This window comes from Prenolepis imparis, unplaced genomic scaffold, assembly GCF_030444845.1.
Source record: "Prenolepis imparis isolate NDT839.2.m4 unplaced genomic scaffold, iyPreImpa1.0 SCAF_13, whole genome shotgun sequence".
Classification (NCBI taxonomy): Eukaryota; Metazoa; Arthropoda; class Insecta; order Hymenoptera; family Formicidae; genus Prenolepis; species Prenolepis imparis.
The window spans coordinates 5,303,137-5,321,261 of record NW_028141171.1 but is presented as its reverse complement, the minus strand read 5'-3'; the positions used below and the strand labels follow the sequence as shown (position 1 = coordinate 5,321,261).

General features: G+C 31.2%; 1 protein-coding gene across 2 annotated transcripts in view; it reads left to right on the top strand.

Moving 5' to 3' along the window:
* Positions 1–18,125, top strand: part of Sesn (Sestrin) — a 211,286-nt gene that overhangs the window by 65,723 nt on the left and 127,438 nt on the right. For both annotated transcript variants that reach the window (XM_083053222.1, XM_083053223.1), the window contains exon 5: positions 8,556–8,585. In XM_083053222.1, coding sequence (XP_082909348.1) covers positions 8,556–8,585 — 30 coding nt within the window. The remainder of the gene's footprint in view (positions 1–8,555; positions 8,586–18,125) is intronic.

The window sequence follows — 18,125 nt, the reverse complement described above, 5'->3', positions numbered from 1 at the left end:
GCAAAAATGGAGCTTCGGTTTTATTCGCGCGCGAATAAGCTCTCGCGAGTCTCGGGGAGGTATCGGGCAACAAAGGAGCAACCGTGAGGTGAGTAAATTTAAATTGTTTAATAGTTACATATAGTTCCTGATTATTTTTTGAAAGAGTTTTGCAATTTTTATAGAGATAAAAAACATACTTTCAATATCGAAGATATTTTAGAAATATCTTCGATATTGAAGGTACGTTTTTTTATCTAAAAATTGCAGAATTCTTTCAAAAAATAATTAGGAACTATATAACTATTTAAAAGAACCTTAAAACTCTGTTCAAAACTATTAGAACTCGATGTGTAAAAAAATGTGAAGTTGGCACCTCTATTTTTTGAAACTGATTTTCGTTATCGTAATGACCGGAACTATTTCTAAAAATTATCAAGAACTCTTTCTATGGTTCTAAATAACTCAGAACTCTTAACAGAACTATAATAGCATAACATAGGGGTGCCAACTTCACACACCCGATAAAATTACCGATTTTTCTCGTGATGTTATTTATTTATTTATTTTTTTATTCTTTAGTGCTACAATATCACACACACACACACACACACACACACACACACACACACACACACACACACTTTCGAGAAATAAAATCCGACATTGACAGTGGGAAACCCTTGAAGTGATTAAGTCGTTAGATGTAGAATAATACTGAGCAAGGTAAAGATTTTTATGTAATCATCAATTTAATATAATTTAATAAAATATATAGAAATTGACATTATATAAACTATTTTTTTTTATAAAAATTGTTATATTATGTTTATTAGATTGACATGTTTTATGTATAAAACTTTATCTTGCTAAAAGTTATTATTCTATCGAAGAATTATTTTCTCTCGCGATGTATAGCCTCAAGCAATTGATTTAAGAATATAAAATATCAGCAATTTTATTGATTATATATCTTCTTAAAATATGCATCTTCAAATTTTTGAATGATTCTGAAACTGCATGATATGTTGCAGTGTAACTCTTGTACACTTCTTTTTCATTTAAAATATTTTTTTACTGTTTTTGTCTCAACATTAATTTGTCTATTAAATTGGATTTGTATCTTTTTTTTATTTATATTATTTATTATTTTTGTTTCTATCTAATATATTTTACATTGTCGCCCATACGTTAATTTTGTTTTGTTATGTTTTCTTCTTGCCTGAAAGTGTGTGAATTTTTTTTATATGTTGAAAGAGAAATAATTTTGAAAATTGTTTAATACAATGAATAATTTGTTTTTTCTCTAAAACATTTATTTAATCTTTTATGTTATTTTTTTGTATATTAGTATTTTTTTATCATTGATATTTTGTTTATCTAAAACATATTGCATTGTTGCGATATAATAAGTAAAATTTTTATATTTAAAAACTTTAAGCTGGTTTTCAATAAAGTGCTTTTTTAATCATCTCATAATCTCTAATTGTCTTTAATCATCTTTAAAATTTTTTTAGTTAAATTTTGTATTATTTCTCGCGGACGAGAAAAATGATGTTTTAATTTTACTGCAATACAAAAATAGCACATATTCTATACGTCTATTATTATACCGAAAAATTGCAATAATTAAGTATAATAATTATTTTTAGACATGCATTCACGCGAATTATAGGAATATTATAAGACTGCGAGTGTCTCTCTTTCTCTCCTATTTCCCTCCGACATGCACACCCTTGATTAAATATACAAAATCTCGGTGAGCGTTTGCAGTCTCCCGTGAAATTGCACGAAGTGCAGTACCGTTGCAAGTTAAAGAAGTTGGGAGAAGAATCTCTCTAGTATTACTATAGCCTTATTCGGCAGAAAATCTTCGTTTCATTAGAATTTGTCGATATCTTCACGCGAGAACGAGCAAGCGAGAAAGAGCGAGCTTTCCGCGCACCGGTAAACTGATGAAAAACTGGCTCCTCCCTTCAGGTTTCAAGACGAAAAAAGAATTTTTTTTTACCACAGACCTCTCGTTTAAATTTATTTCTACCTGCCTCCCGCAAAGCCCTCATCCATCTTTCCGGTAAAGTAGAACCCCGAGATGCAAGGAACGTTCCAAGGTTCGCTCTCAAGGACGGACATAAACTCGCGCGATCACGCAAGATTACGCGTATAACGAATTTACGGCCTCCGACAAACGGAAGATGCTCGTAGAACGGCAGTGATATTCTTCATGCGAATCTCAATTCCATCATTCGATTCGACTCTATAATAATATACCTCGCGCCGCGTTTAAATTTTATGATCTAATTCTAAATTCTAATGGCAGAGATGACCTTCAAACTGACATGATGTTTAATTCCATGCAGAAATTCCATCGACAAAAAACATTTTACATCAGATTGTGATTTAAAAAATTATTTGTCTCGAACTAATAGAAAGTATTATTAAATTAGTAGCACATTTAAAACTTTTGTTCTTTAATGTTAACAAATAATCCACCATGACTTGTCTAAAGGTGTGATAAATAATCGCGAGATCAAATAGTGACTGTGTTGATTTTGTAATAAAAAAATAAATTTAATCGATTGGTCATGCATTTGCAATACGAATGATACGGCGAATAAAATTCGCGTTTCTTTCCCTTTTTGTCGCGGATGTGCGCGGGCAGAAATTACGTTCAGCAAAATAGCGGCGGTAAATCAAAGTTTATTCGTTGCGTAAATCGCAAACACACGTGGCGAAGTACCGTCATCAAGCGGACGACAATACTGTTCAACAAATTGTGCGCGCATATGGGATTCGGGAGTAAATACCCATGTACATGTACGCGATTATGCATGAGATATCCATAGACCGCGAGAATGCATAATCAACAGTCGTACTATATTTGTTTATGTTTCTAATAAAATTACAAACAAGATACGTCCATAATTTTCTCGTCGCTTTCAGTGGTAACCGGGAATAATCGCCACATGTCGCAGAAACAAATCGAATACATATCTTTACTTGATCACTCGTTACATTGATAATGTATTACAATGCACTTTATGCTAGGTATACTTTTTTACAACTGTTTTCATATTTTTAATGTCCTTTTTATTTAATTTTATCAAAATAATTCGTTTATTAAAATTAATACAATTTGACATTAGGAATTTACAAATTGTGGATTATTCAAGTTTTCTATTTGCTTGATCTACAATTATTGATGGAAGTCTGTAAGCATGTAGTATTTTAACCATTGAAATCTTTCAATATTTTTTCTTTTATATATTTTCTGTGAAATGTTATCACACACTACAAATATTTTTTTTCACACTTATTAGTTAATTTATATTCACAAATTAAGTATTTTCGTAAATCTGATGTTATCTTTTCAATTTGATAAATGTTACCACAAATATTACATTTTGCCTTTTATTGTTTGAATAAAATATTGTCACATTTAACATGTGTTTTTCCTGCACTTTTATTTTCATAAAGTGTTTGTTAACACGAATTAAATGTTTTCTTAAATTTGACGTTATCTATATCAATTTGATAATTTTTATCATATATATTGCTCTATTGTTTTCGAAGATATAGTATTATCATTTAATTATATCGTCATTTATTCTTTTTCTGTGCCTTTATTTTCATGAGTTGCTTTATACGTGACTTCATGGATTAAATATTTTGTTTTTTAACTTGACATCGCTCTGTTAGTTTGATAATTTTATCGCATCAGTAACATTGATATGTATTTCGTCAAAATTTATATATTATATACCTAATATATGTCCAATTGTAATCTATCACCCCTCGTAACTTTGCAGGAAGCGCGATCGTAGAGAAAAATATTTCATACAAAAGTTTTTTGACTTTGAGGGGGACATAAGTCGATAGTCGTTTGAAGATTACATAGAGGTCATCTTCAATTTTTTAAATGGAACCTATTATTTTTAATTGCGTATTCTTGTAGCTTATCTCTTTTCCAAAACACTATAATAAAGTATTTTTCTCTTAAATACTTTCTGAGTTATAAGGCTTGAAGTTAACAATTTTTTGACATAAAATGTAAAATATTCAGAGTTTTCGGTAATCTTACCTTAATACTTTTATGGACGGAATAATGAGATCAATCAATTGGTGTAAAGAAAACATGTAATTGCTTTTAAGAAAAAATACGCAGCTGCATGTTGCAAATTACATAAATTTTTTAAAAATAATTATCTGTTTTCTTTACACCAATTGATTGGTCTCATTATTCCGTGCAAAAAAGTATTAAGGTAAGATTACCGAAAACTGAATATTTTACAAGATATTTTACATTTTATGTCAAAAAATTGTTAACTTCAAGCCTTATAATTCAAAAAGTATTTAAGAGAAAAATACTTTATTATAGTGTTTTGGAAAGCTCTCGAGATAAGCTACAAGAATATGCAATTAAAAATAATAGGTTCCATTTAAGAAATTAAAGGTGATCTCTATGTGATCTTCAAACGACTATCCAACGTCAAACCGATGACACTATCTTATATCCCGCTCAAAGTAAAAAAACTTTTGTGTGAAACATTTTTCTCTATGACCACTCCCTGCAAAGTTACGAGGGGTGATAGATTAAAATTGGACCTGTATAACGAATCAATATGATAAATCGTTTTTCATTAGCGCCGACACTCATTTATCTTTCGTCACCTTTCTTTATCTTCAGTTATTTCTTCAGATACATTCTTTATCTATAAAAATACGCATAAACATAAATCAAATTTAAAAAATAATATTGTTTACCAGCAAACATTGTTATTATATACAAATATTATTGAAATTGTGTGTTGAAAATTCCACGTTATTTTTAAAATATTTGATTTTTTGAAAATTCTATTATAAATAATTGATGTGACACACATGCCATCGGAATTTTTAAAATTATTTTGAATTTAACTCTGATTGTCAGAGGGGGCTTCTTTGTGATAAATCAATATTAGTTTTATATGTACTTATTCTTAATCACGAATGGATATAAAAGGAGTATAAAAAGGCACAAAATTGAGATGTTATTAATTTAATTTAATTTAATTTAATTTGGCAATTAAATTAGATGCACTTTTCGTCACAAGTAATACACTTTGATGCGATTTATCGGAATTAGCAGCACTAATGTCAATACCGAACAAGTAACTTTGATGTACCTGACTCAATGTAACGTCACATGACGAATGTGATAGGATGATTGAATCCACGAACGAAGCAAGCAACCTCGACTGAAAGGCTGAATCGACTGATTCAGACATACGCGGTCGTGTCTCTTATGCGGGTTTGAAAATCTCGATACATCCTTTTAGAGTTCGAAAATCTATAGGTATCTTGATAGTACATATACGAAAAAAGCTAAATCTCGTAAGTTCCATCTCGATATCACCACGTAAGAGAAAGGGGCATGGAAGGGCCATCTCGATAAACTCTGCGATGGGCAGATACAAGAAAACTGCCTTTGCCCTTTTTTGCCTTCCTTCAAGGATTTTCTTACGATATGTTGTGCAAATGAGCGTATTCTATAAACGTTTATTTATTATATCCAACACACTTAATTTATGAATTATTATCTTTTCGTCAAAGAAAATATTACTTCGAATTTAATCGTTAAATATTTGATAATTTCGAAAAGTAATAAGTATATAATATTCGATAATTTCGAAAATATGTATCGCTAGTGTTTGCCACAAAATATCAAATAAAAAAAAACATTTAATTTGTATACATACTTTATGAAAATAAATAAAGTGCAGGAAGAATTCATAATTAAATGTGACAATATTTGATCTTTGAAAAGAATAAGGCAAAATGTAATATTTGTAGTAATATCTGTCAAATCGGAGAAATGTCAAAATCAAAATACTTAATTTGTGAATATAAATTAGCTGGTAAAAATAAAGCGAGAAAAAAACATCTGTAGTGTGACAATATTTCATAAAAAATTAAAAAGAAAGTAAAAAAAGATTTCAATGGTTAAAATGCTATATTCTTAGAGAGATATCTTATTTTATTATTAAAAAAGAGTCCCCTTAAACACTATTTTTAAATTAATTTTAAGTTGCTTTTATGGCCATTATCTTACGGCTATAAAATATTCAAAATTACATGCGACGTGGCTGCTTTTGTTCTACCTGCATCCTGGGGGATTTTCCTCCAGGAAATGAGTGATTTCAATAAAGTGATTAATTCACTATATGTTGTTTATTTAATAATTAATAAACTACACTGAAAAAAAAGATTATTTAATTCAACTAATATTTAGTTGAATACGTTCAAATAAATCATTTATTTGAAAGTAAATAATATTGATTTGATATGACAAATATTTATTTGATATAAGAAAATCCTTTTCAAAGCAAATAAATATTTATTTGTTTCAAATAAATGATTTATTTGAACGTATTCAACTAAATATTAGTTGAATTAAATAATCTTTTTTTTCAGTGTAGTGAACACGTGTTACCAAGTATTAATAACTTTGATGAATAATTTTATATTATTTATTCTTTCAGATTTTTGAAAAATTATTACACTAGTGATCAAATTAATCGATATAATGCATTTAACTCTTGAATTTGTGTGTAAGCTAAAATGAAAATATACACATTACGAATTGCTATAATTCCGACATTTATTACGAAAGATGAAATCAATTTTGACTTCTCAAATATGTCATTTGGAAAAATAAAATTATCGCCTCTCTTTTTTTCACAGCAGGACAAGTCTATCGATAAATTTATCTCGCGCGATTTAACGTACAATAATTCTTGCAGAAAATTGAGAAAATATATAAAATCGTTGGATAAAGAATACAAAATCGTCGTCTTAGAGAACAATGTTAACGTGAATCCGTGTCATGCAACGCTCATGCTCGGACGTCTTAATGAAGGCAATGCAATTAGTATGCGCGACAATGGAAGAGATGATTTTGGCGGCGGGAAGAGCGAATCTCTTCCGTATCTGCATCTCTCGCGATTACTACTCGCATTCTCAGTGTTCCATCGCGCAAAATATGCGCATGCTTTATAGGGCCGATGAAATGTGTGAATTTAATTTCGCGGTGCCGCGGGCGCATAAATATGCATCGCTTCTTCTCCGCGCACTGATTTATGCGCGATTACGCATTTACCGAAGCGGGGACGGATTCCGCTGACCGAGGACGGTCAGCGATTTCGAAATTGTTCGGTAGAAAGAAGCGAGAAAGAAAGAGATGGATAGGAGGAAGGCGATATAAAAGGAGCGCCGAGAAAACTTTAATTGATAGCCGGGTCCTTCCGATAATCCGATCGATCCATCTTGCTGCATCCGCGCTTCAATAAATTCAAAATCGTAGTTATTTTATATTGTGAATTTTTATAGTGAGAATTTTAGATTGATATCTCTTTTCTCCCTTTTTTTCAGTAGAGAAGTGGGAAGATGGATGTTCTCTTTTTTCTTTTAATTCTTTTTCTCTTTTTTTTTTATATATATATTTGTATTATGTTATAAATATTTTATTATATTTATTAAATTTTAATATATTAAATATTTTATTATATTTTTTCTATTTTAATATATTAAACATTCTATTATGTTTATTATATTTTAATATATTAAATATTTAATTTAAATTATTAAATATTATGCTAGATATTTTTTAGCGATTTAATTACTCTAATGCGGATATTTATTTTAAAGTTTTATCTCTTCCTGGAAGCATTTTGCAAAAATTATCACTTAACAATATACAATAAAATTGGCAAAACGAATTATATATAATTAACAATGTATAATATTTAATTGCTTTAATTAATTTAACGAGACAATTAATTATAATATACGGGCATTTATAATGTGTACTCGATAATTGATGGTATTTTAATTTCTCTGTGTAAATATAATTTTGTAGAACTTGGCGATATCTTTTTCCTCGGAGCGCGTACGACGACCATGAAAGTTAATCAAGCAGTCTGACACATCGGGCGTTAAATTAATCCCGGCGTTGTGTGCAGAGTCCGCGAGATTGTAACCAGCTACTATACGGCTGATTAATATAAATTGACATCAATTTCCTTCAATTTACGCGGGATCTCGAGATTTTAGAGACGCTGGGCGGCATCTGTCGACGCGATGCATAGTCACAGTCGGTAAACTCGGAAATGTCATTTCGAAATTACTTGGATAGGTGGCGCGTCGACCATACTTTTTTCGACCGCAGTACTTGGCGGTTAAAGTTTCTAAAAACGCGTTAGTGTTCGTAGTGAAGTGTTCAAATCCGCAGATTTTCGTGATGAATGTGCTGCATCGATTGATAAAATTGCGCCTAATTGTAAGCTTGAAATGCCTAATTTGATTTTTCAGCTTGAATATGTAATTGTTTTTCCTCTTATTAACTTTAACATGTGTGTATATGTGTGTGTTCTCGTACTGCTCAATTATATAGGTTAGGTTATATTCTACACCTGCAGTTATAATGATTAGCGATTTACTGAACATAAATATAGATTCAATGTCATTTATATATAAACTCTTACAGATTGATATCGAGCGCAAATCAGAAATACATGTAATTTATGTTCTTTTTTCAGCTGCCGGACCTCAACAACCTCGACGAAAAGGTGAGTCTACGATTACATCATACATAGAACGCGTGAAACAACTGCCTGTAAGTAAAAAACGAACGCATTATATTTGCTTGATGATGAAAATCATTGTCACGTTGATACTGATACAAATCAGTTCTATATATATAATAATTGATGCGCATACACGCAGATTGGAACAAAAAGTCTGCACTTATAAGAGAAATATATTTGATAGATGGCAACGATTATATTAACAAAACAGTATTATGTCATGCATAGAAAAATTAAATATAGAACATTTTATAGGCGTATAAAGATTACCGGCAATGCTAATTGCGCGCGGAAAATTACATATCTAATACGTGACTGTTATTACGAAGTGGTCAACGCGATGCAGATAATGATGAAAATTAAAAAAGAAAAGAAACTTTAACGAACTCCAACTTATCTCCGCTTTACTTTATCTATTGCATTTTATTCATCGTTGCTAATAATATCTTAATTAATCATAATATAGATCTGGATGATTCACTTTTTAATCTTCCTACTTTTTACATTTTTAACTGAAATAATTACAATTTTATCGTATATGCGGAAGCTCGTTATCGATTAGTTAATACTGAGTTTTGAGCGATGCTCTACTGCTTTTTTTATACATATATCAAAGGCTATATATAGTATTTGTTTTTAACGCATCATATATGATTTATAATTAATATTATATTGCGATATAAAAAAACTACAAAAATTATAAAATTATAATTTTTATTTTTTATATTATAATATTTTTATTTTATTTTATTATTTTTAAATATATTTCCATATTGTTTACTTTTTGTACTATCTATATTTATATTTTTTTTAAAGTTTTTAAAAAGATTATATTATCTATATATACAAAATTTTTGCTCGACAAAATTAATTTCGATTTTATTAAAAAAATTGTAAAAATATACTTATGAATGCGAAAATAATCATTAATTCATATCAAGAATTGGACATAAAGTTTCGAACCAGTAATGTATTATTTATTTTTGAATGTATTTTTAACAGATTTTCATAAATTTGTTTTTAATAGATTTTTAAATAAAACAAGACTCTCGCGGAAGAATATAATATAAAGACAGTTATTCGTGTTTGCAAATATTAGTTATTTCGTATTATCGATAAAGACATATATCGTGACAACTGGATATAAGAAATATTCTAAATATCGTACCATTAACTTATTAAGCCATTATTATATGTATATGTATTCTGTAGAGCAAGCTCTAGTGGCATAAACAATCAATCTTTTTAAAGTTTGTACATTTGTACATATTTGTATGTTTTTTACGACTTTTTGGCGCATATAATGATGCGAAAAAAAGATCGCATGCCGCAAAATACAATTTAACATCGTGTCTGAATCGCTCTTTATTATAAATAATTGCTCTTATAATTGGGGTATAATAAAAGTACTTCCACGGCTTTTTAAGAATATATATTAAATATATTACTGAAATATATACATTAAATATATTTAATATATTTAATATATATATATTCTTATATATATTTAAGAAATAAAACAAATACATTTTTAATATATATACAGAGAGAATTTTCTCTTATTTATCCTGAAAATCATGTTAATCGTGGGACAATATGGTATAGAAAGAATTTTATGAGAATTTCTCGGATTAATATTTATCACAATAAAAATAATATCTACACGTTAAAATATAAAACATGTTTGATTAATTTTACTATGCAGTTTGGTAAAATTAATCAAACATGTTTTATATTTTATTGTGATAGATATTATTATTTTTATTGTGATAAATATTAATCAGAAAAATTCTCATAAAATGATCAGGGAAATTCTCATAAAATTCTTTCCATACCATATTGTCCCACGATTATCATGATTTTCAGGGTAAATTCTAAGAAAAATTTTTTCCGTGTATTTTTTATTATTAATATAATTTTATATATTTTAATATATATATATATATATAAAATATTTTAATATATATATATATTTTTATTAAATATATTTGACAATATAAATTACGAAGAAAGTTGTTTTACGAAAAGTTCAAAGTCTTAAATTAATCGCGTCAATTAAGATAGATATAGAGAGAGGCTCGCCTTCTTTTATTCATTTCTTAGTTCTATTAGAACCGTCGCAACCGCACGTAATCGTCGTCGTGCTGTCGTTGCGTAATTCGACTCGAAGAATGATTCTCTTCAATTTTACCGCGACACTGCTCATTATCCAATCGCGGCGGTCGTCGAACCTCTATCTTCATCTCTCCGTCGTCGAAAATCGCGCCGCGCGCCATTTATTCGCTTCAGGGGGGCTATTTTCGCACGTGGATTTATATCGTCGCGGATTTCGCGGAGGGATGGGGGATGAGGGATTCGAATCACACGCGCGTGATTCCAGCGTGTGTTCCAGTTACGACCTTCGTGCGATCATTGCTACCGCTCGTTCGATATGCACCGGGTAGCATAAACGACCGTATTCTCCTTTGACATGCAAATGAAGCCGCGTAGCATTCAAATTGTAGCCGCGTATAGTTCCGGCATATAGTAGTTGCACGATGACTTTTGTACCGCGCGCGTAGAAAGCACGTTGCATTAAGGAAGGAAACATTATTAGATCGCATCTCATCGCGGGTCGCGGGGAAAGATCCACGTGAAAGGGAAGCAGTTAATGATTCCTGCAATTTCTGTTGCATTTTCATCGGGAATGGATGGGGAGAAGCGATCCGTAAGGGTGAAATTTTGTTTAATAATTTCGCGCGAATTTTGTTTAATAATTTCGCGAATAAATAGAATATTGGATAATTGTCAAAATTAATAATAATCCGTACGAAAGAGAGAGATAATCTACGCTTCGAATATATGTAAACTATATATATATATCCACGTGAGTAATGCGGGTAGACATGCATGATTATAAAGGCAATCGTCCGTTGCTTATCTACTTAAACAGCGTATATATATGAATATATCGGATGATTTATTTATCGGATAATTTAGATATTCTACACCGGCGGAGAGAGATTACGCGCAGACCGAAAGGTTGGACATCGGGTTGACAATTAATATACGTTTGCATACGCGTGATTTAAATCCAATGTCATTAGCGCTTAGTCAGTATCCGGGGTGAATATTCTACCAGTGTCTGCGGTGTCGCAAACGCGCGTGTGCGTGACTGTTGCATTTGCAGGTGCAAAGTGTCGTCGGCGTTAACGAGGTCGTCGATCGTTCACCGTCCGATCGAGTATTTTCGCGCACGCACTCGATAGTGCAACGCGTGCACTTCGCGAGACCGGGATATAAACATATATCTTGACAATAAATTTAAGAATATTTAAGAATATTTAAGAAAAGAAAACCATGCACGCGCGTGTGCAATGAGAGAATTTTCTCTTAAAATTTATCCTGAAAATCATGGGACAATATGATATGGAAAGGATTTTATGAGGATTTCTCTGATTAATATATTTATCATAATAAAAATAATATCTATCACAATAAAATATAAAACATGTTTGATTAATTTTACTATGCAATTTAGTAAAATTAATCAAACATGTTTTATATTTTATTGTGATAGATTATTGTGATATTATTATTTTTATTGTGATAAATATTAATCAGAAAAATTCTTATAAAATTCTTTCCATACCATTTTGTCTTATGATTATTATGATTTTCAGGGTAAATTCTAAGAGAAAATACTCTCTGTGTGACGTGTGTTAAAGATTGCTATGATTGGTATACATAGATAGATAATAGGTGCATCTTATAATAGCGAAGTTGAATTAAAATATCAAAATGTGAATAACTCTGAATATTGCTTTATAAAAGCCACAAATTCTGCAAATCATATTTCAGACAATAAATCTTATCAGTTTTGTTTTTCGATTAATTTTAGGTAGACTGAAATTTATTTGAAAAAAGAAAGATTCACAGTAAGGAATAATATATATATGTATCGATAAATCGAAAACAGATTTGTTGATCAGTTTTGAAAAGTGTCTTTACTTTCTTTTTTTAAATATTGTTTAAAATTATATAGGTAGATATATATATAATTTCAAAGAATATTTAAAAAAAAATAATGATACTCTTCAACAAATCAGTTCTCGATTTGTCGATATATTGTATTCTTTGCTGAAAATTGAATCGGTTTAAAGAATTATATCTAAGAAATTTTTGTATATAGATACATAATTTTTTCTTATATAGAAATTTTATATACATATATATATATATATATATATATCCCTTGCGCGATATTATTAATGATAATAACTTCAACGAAGTGCTTCTTCGAAGACTGGTTTCCGAAATCAATCATCGAAAAATGATTGAATACATGTATAATATACATAATGAGCTCTCGCATTACATATTACCATTATTCTTCGTCTCTCCTATAAATTGTTGGCGTCTCCTAATAGCGTAAAACTCGAGTGAGCATCACGAGACGCGGTTATTCACTTCTGTGCACAGCAAAGTCGTTATGGAAGTTCAGGCCACATGTACTTCGTATGCTTTGCATAAACTCCAGTCTCGTCTCTAATGTACTTCTAATGTTCCTCTGCAAATGGTTATTTTTGACGACGCGAGCAACAAGTCAACACTTTTAGCTCGACAATAGTAAGACCACTATACGGCATTTTTAAATCATCAGAAGAATCCGTCATTATATGTATACCGTCGCGCTTGTTGCAGAAAAAAATATCTCGCATTACTGATTTAAATGTTTTTTGACGTAAAATATTATCTCAGTCTATTTATATTGTCTCTCCCTCTTTTGAACGTTTGAAGTTTAAGTCAAGGTGGAATGTCGCGGTGACTTTTAGCAATTTGAAATAAACAATGTTGAGCGGGAGAACTTCGTGCTCTCGCTGTTGCGTAACGATCTTGTTTTCAATCGCGCGAGGTGGAATCGCTACGTGACGGATAGAGACCGGTTTTGAACTTTCGAACTCGGTTTGAACTGACGTTAACTCGGAAGCCATTATACCGATCTAATATCAACGCGGGAGGAACTTTGAGTCGCGTAACGATTTGTTTTCGATCGGGAGACGGGGGGAAAATTTGACTTTCCGAGCTTAGGATCGGTTTGTAATTCCTCTCGCTGGCTCGAAAGCCGCACCTTAACGTCGATTTAATGTCGAAACGGGAACAATTTATCTCTCGTCGTTGCGCAACGATTTATTTTCAAGCTTGGGGTGGGATTACTTGCTGTATGATAGATGGAGAGAGAAAGAGAAAAGAGTGAGAAAAGCTGGTTCGCGGTAAAGTGCGACGCATTTATTTGGCCGCAGGTGAGCCTTTTAGAGAGATTAAGAAAATATCTGTGTCTTATATTTATGATCAGTCGCCACCGTCGTTGAGCTTGCCAGATACTCGTTGTAAACAGGATGGAATTTGCATACGTATTCAAGTTGATGCTCGCGCGAGAGTATCGGGGTCGTGGATTTAATTTTTGCCCAAAGATTTCAAAGTCGCCAGAGAGTAAAAGCACTCTCGCACTCTTTTCGGTGAAAGTATTCGGTACGACGAGAAGAAATCGATCAATTAGGTTAACGACTTTTCGAGTGTATTCGCCATCTCTCCGAGGATTAATCGGGACGATTATGACGGCGGGGTAAATATTGCGGCCAAATAATACCGGGAGATAAAATTGATGCTCATTACTTTTTAACGACCTCGTGACGACGTGCAAATAGTCATTATCAGACGGATGGCATCATTTTTTGACAATACATCACTATTTTTTGATATTATCACGCGATGATGATATAAATTATCTATAGTCATTATTTTTTTATATTTTGTTATGATGCGAATATATATTTATCGTTCAATAAATACTGGTAATTCGCTTGTTAATGATTTGCATGTATATAATAATTTTCTATATAATATTTTAGTCAGATAATTGATATACATGTTTTTATGTTATTTAATTTAATTTAATTTGACTATTATTTTTTGAAAAGAATTTTTTGACATAATTGACTTGATATATATACATATATCTTGATATTATATATCAAATCACAATTATGACAAAAAATTCTTATAAAAATAATCATTAAATTACATATTAATTCAAATAACATAAAAATGTATATCAAAATTATCACTTATATATTTATACATAGTGTTGGCGATCATAATTGACCTTCGAAGTAATTTGCATTAAAAGTGTGTCATCTGACATCCGTCCATTTAGCATAGTAGATAATCGTTAATGTGCGAAGATTATGACTTCCGCTCGTATAGGTATCGAAATGCGAAAACCCGACCGCCATTGTGTCGTTCTCGCTGTCGGCATGTCTGCTTTGAAATTCCCAAGCTCGCTTTCGCGCATTATGTGCAAATTCGCACGCACCAACACACATACGCGAGGGACGCTCGCTGCCGGCCGTTTACAACGCCATCATTTACAATTTGCGGTCGTGCTCGTTGCGGAGCGAACTAACCGTGTGACTCGGCTCTTACATGCGCAAAGCATACGCGTATAAATATTGTTCAAGAAGCTACGCAACCCGCAAATTTTTATTCGCACTTTTTATTTTCTTCGACAAAACAAACAGGGAAGCTTTCGAATTTTTGTTTTTGAAAAAACGATTTGCATAGCAACTGAACGGGGGGGATGATTAAATTCTACTATCATTCGTCTTTTAATTAGTTTGTGTTTTTTTTTATACACAGTAACTTAAAATCATCGCAAATTCTTTGGAGATTCTGGGAGGAATTTAAAATCGATTTTTTTTAACGAAAATGTCACGGCATCAATAATTTTCACTCTACGAAACATTAATAAGCGATTGAAAATGAAAAAGTAAACTTTAAAAAGCCAAAGAGATAACAAAACTGCATTCTTCGGTTAATTGCAGGTTGAATTTACTTTAATGGAATAACAAAACTATATTCGTAAGTCAATTTCACGTGGAATTTACTTTTAATTTGAGGATTAGGTATACAAATATATGATGTCGGATAGGAAAATTTTAAACTTGCAATACATGTATATAAAAATAATTTCTCTCGATTATATTTTGCTAAGGAAAAAATCGACTCCAATTTGACCAAAAAAGAATCTGCCATTAAGAAGATATTCGGTGGGGTTTTGAGATTACTTATCTATATATTATTTATATATATTATATATCTATATACTATTATCTCCTTTTATATCTCTTATCAACTGCATTATGAATATTTATCGAATTACGAACGTCACTCCCTTAAATTCTTACGTAATTCGAATTGTTATGTCAGAGGTTTTGCGAATGTTTATGTGCGAAATTTAATATTACGGTAACGCGATATTTCGCGATGCGAATAATATCACATCAGGGATTCTCGACTCGCGTTACTGTCCGGTGATTAGCGTCCCTGAACGACGCTATACGTACATATATATACATACGTTAATTCCGTAATATAACTAGCGCTCGCGCGCGCGCGACATATATGGCCGGGCTTGGTAAACAACAGTGGTTGCCAAATCGCGGCTAATAATAAAATGGAAAATCATTTACGTAATGAAACGCGCGTTCAGTCATTCTGACGTAGATCGCGAACGCGGGATCATCGTCGCGTTTGATATCGGTTCGTTTATTTCGGCGAAACGCCATCAGCTGATGGTAGAAGCCAGCCGGCGAAATGGAGTAGAACGGTTAATTTCTCGTGGTGAAACAAAGCGACTAGAAACCCAGAGAGAGAAAGAGAGATACTTTTATCTGCAACGACAGATATGATGCTGTAACAGATATGATTACCCCTCGTTAATTGGTACTTGAAGGTCTCGATAATGTATCACGGTTCCCTCCACGAGTCTTTCGCGAATCTCGAATCTTATATTGGCTCATAGAATATTAGGCACGTCTTATGCGGATTTTCTTGCGAGCGAGAGCCTGAAGAAAACTGTAGCGCTTGCTGAGCAAAAGAGGATCATTAATTTCTCGCGATACACTTGGAAGCGTGAGTTAGCTTACAAGTTAGAGTTAGCGTTTATCTGGAACGACAGTCCATAACATATACATGAGCATGATCGCGCCTAGTTTCGCTAATTGGTACTTCAAGGACTCGACGATAATGTGTTACTGTTCTTAACAGGGCGCACCTTTCGCGTGTATTCCCAACTTCTCGAATATTCAAGTTTATTCCGTTGCGCAACGAAAGTAAATGGATATTTGCAGCAGAGGCTACATATTTTACTTGAAATGCCGTAATTGATGATGGCTTCGTAAATACGAACTTTTTAGCGCTTTGCATAGATCTCTTATCATTTTTTACATCACTTGTTACATGTATGTCTCAAAGTGTCAAATAGAGATGAAAAGAGATGATCACTAAAAATCAACTGTCTCAATTTTATATCGCAAGTTTTGAAAATTCTAATAATTTCCATATATAATTCAATAATTGACAATAATTCATGCACAGAGAGAATTTTCTCTTAGAATTTACCTTGAAAATCATGGTAATCGTGGGACAATATGGTATAGAAAGAATTTTATGAAAATTTCTCTCATTGATATTTATTATAATAAAAATAATAATATCTATTACAATAAAATATAAAATATGTTTGATCAATTTTATTATGCAGTTTAGTAAAATTAATCAAATATGTTTTATATTTTATTGTAATAGATATTATAATATTATTTTTATTATATTATTATTATTATATTATTGTGATAAATATTAATCGGAGAAATTCTCATAAAATTTTTTTTATACCAAATTGTCCCACGATTACCATGATTTTCAGGGTAAGAGAAAATTCTCTTAGTGTGTATAATATAAGATATAATATATCATGAATTATTGTCAATTATTGAATTATATATTTGAAATTATATAATTTGTAAATTATTTCTGTAGTTTATTAATTTTATAATTTATTAATTTGAATAATAATCTCTTCGTTTGTCAATTTAATGTTAAAAATGAATTAAAGTGTTATATACAAAGAATCTGAAGGAAAAAATTGACGCGGTTTGCGATATCACAGGCAGGCTGTTATGGTCGCGGATACAAATGCATTGCGATAATTTAATGTAAAGCTTCCTCCACTCCAGGTCGTTAACCTTTCGAGTACGTAAAGAGTAAGAGGTGGAAACAAATTATACCCTCGACTATGATGACGGCCGATGCACGTCATACCTAGAATAATGATTCGCTATGCAACGTGCGTCATTGCACTTTTTGCAGGGAGGAATCTATGCGTACGCATATGTTCGCGTTACACGCATTCGAACTAGAATAATAATATTTATTCAAATTAATAAATTACAGAATTAATAATTTGAATGTTTTCCTGGAATTATAATTTCGATATATAAATTTAATAATTGACAATATATATATTATTTAATATATTGACAATATTTTTTCGTATAAACTTAGAATTATTTTTCCATCGTGATATAATTAATAATAATTTGCGAAGATTTTTTTTTCTGTTCACTTTTCCCCCGCGCGTGCAAGTTGAAAATATATTTCCAGGGCGATATAATAAGCACCGCTGATTACGCTAATTAG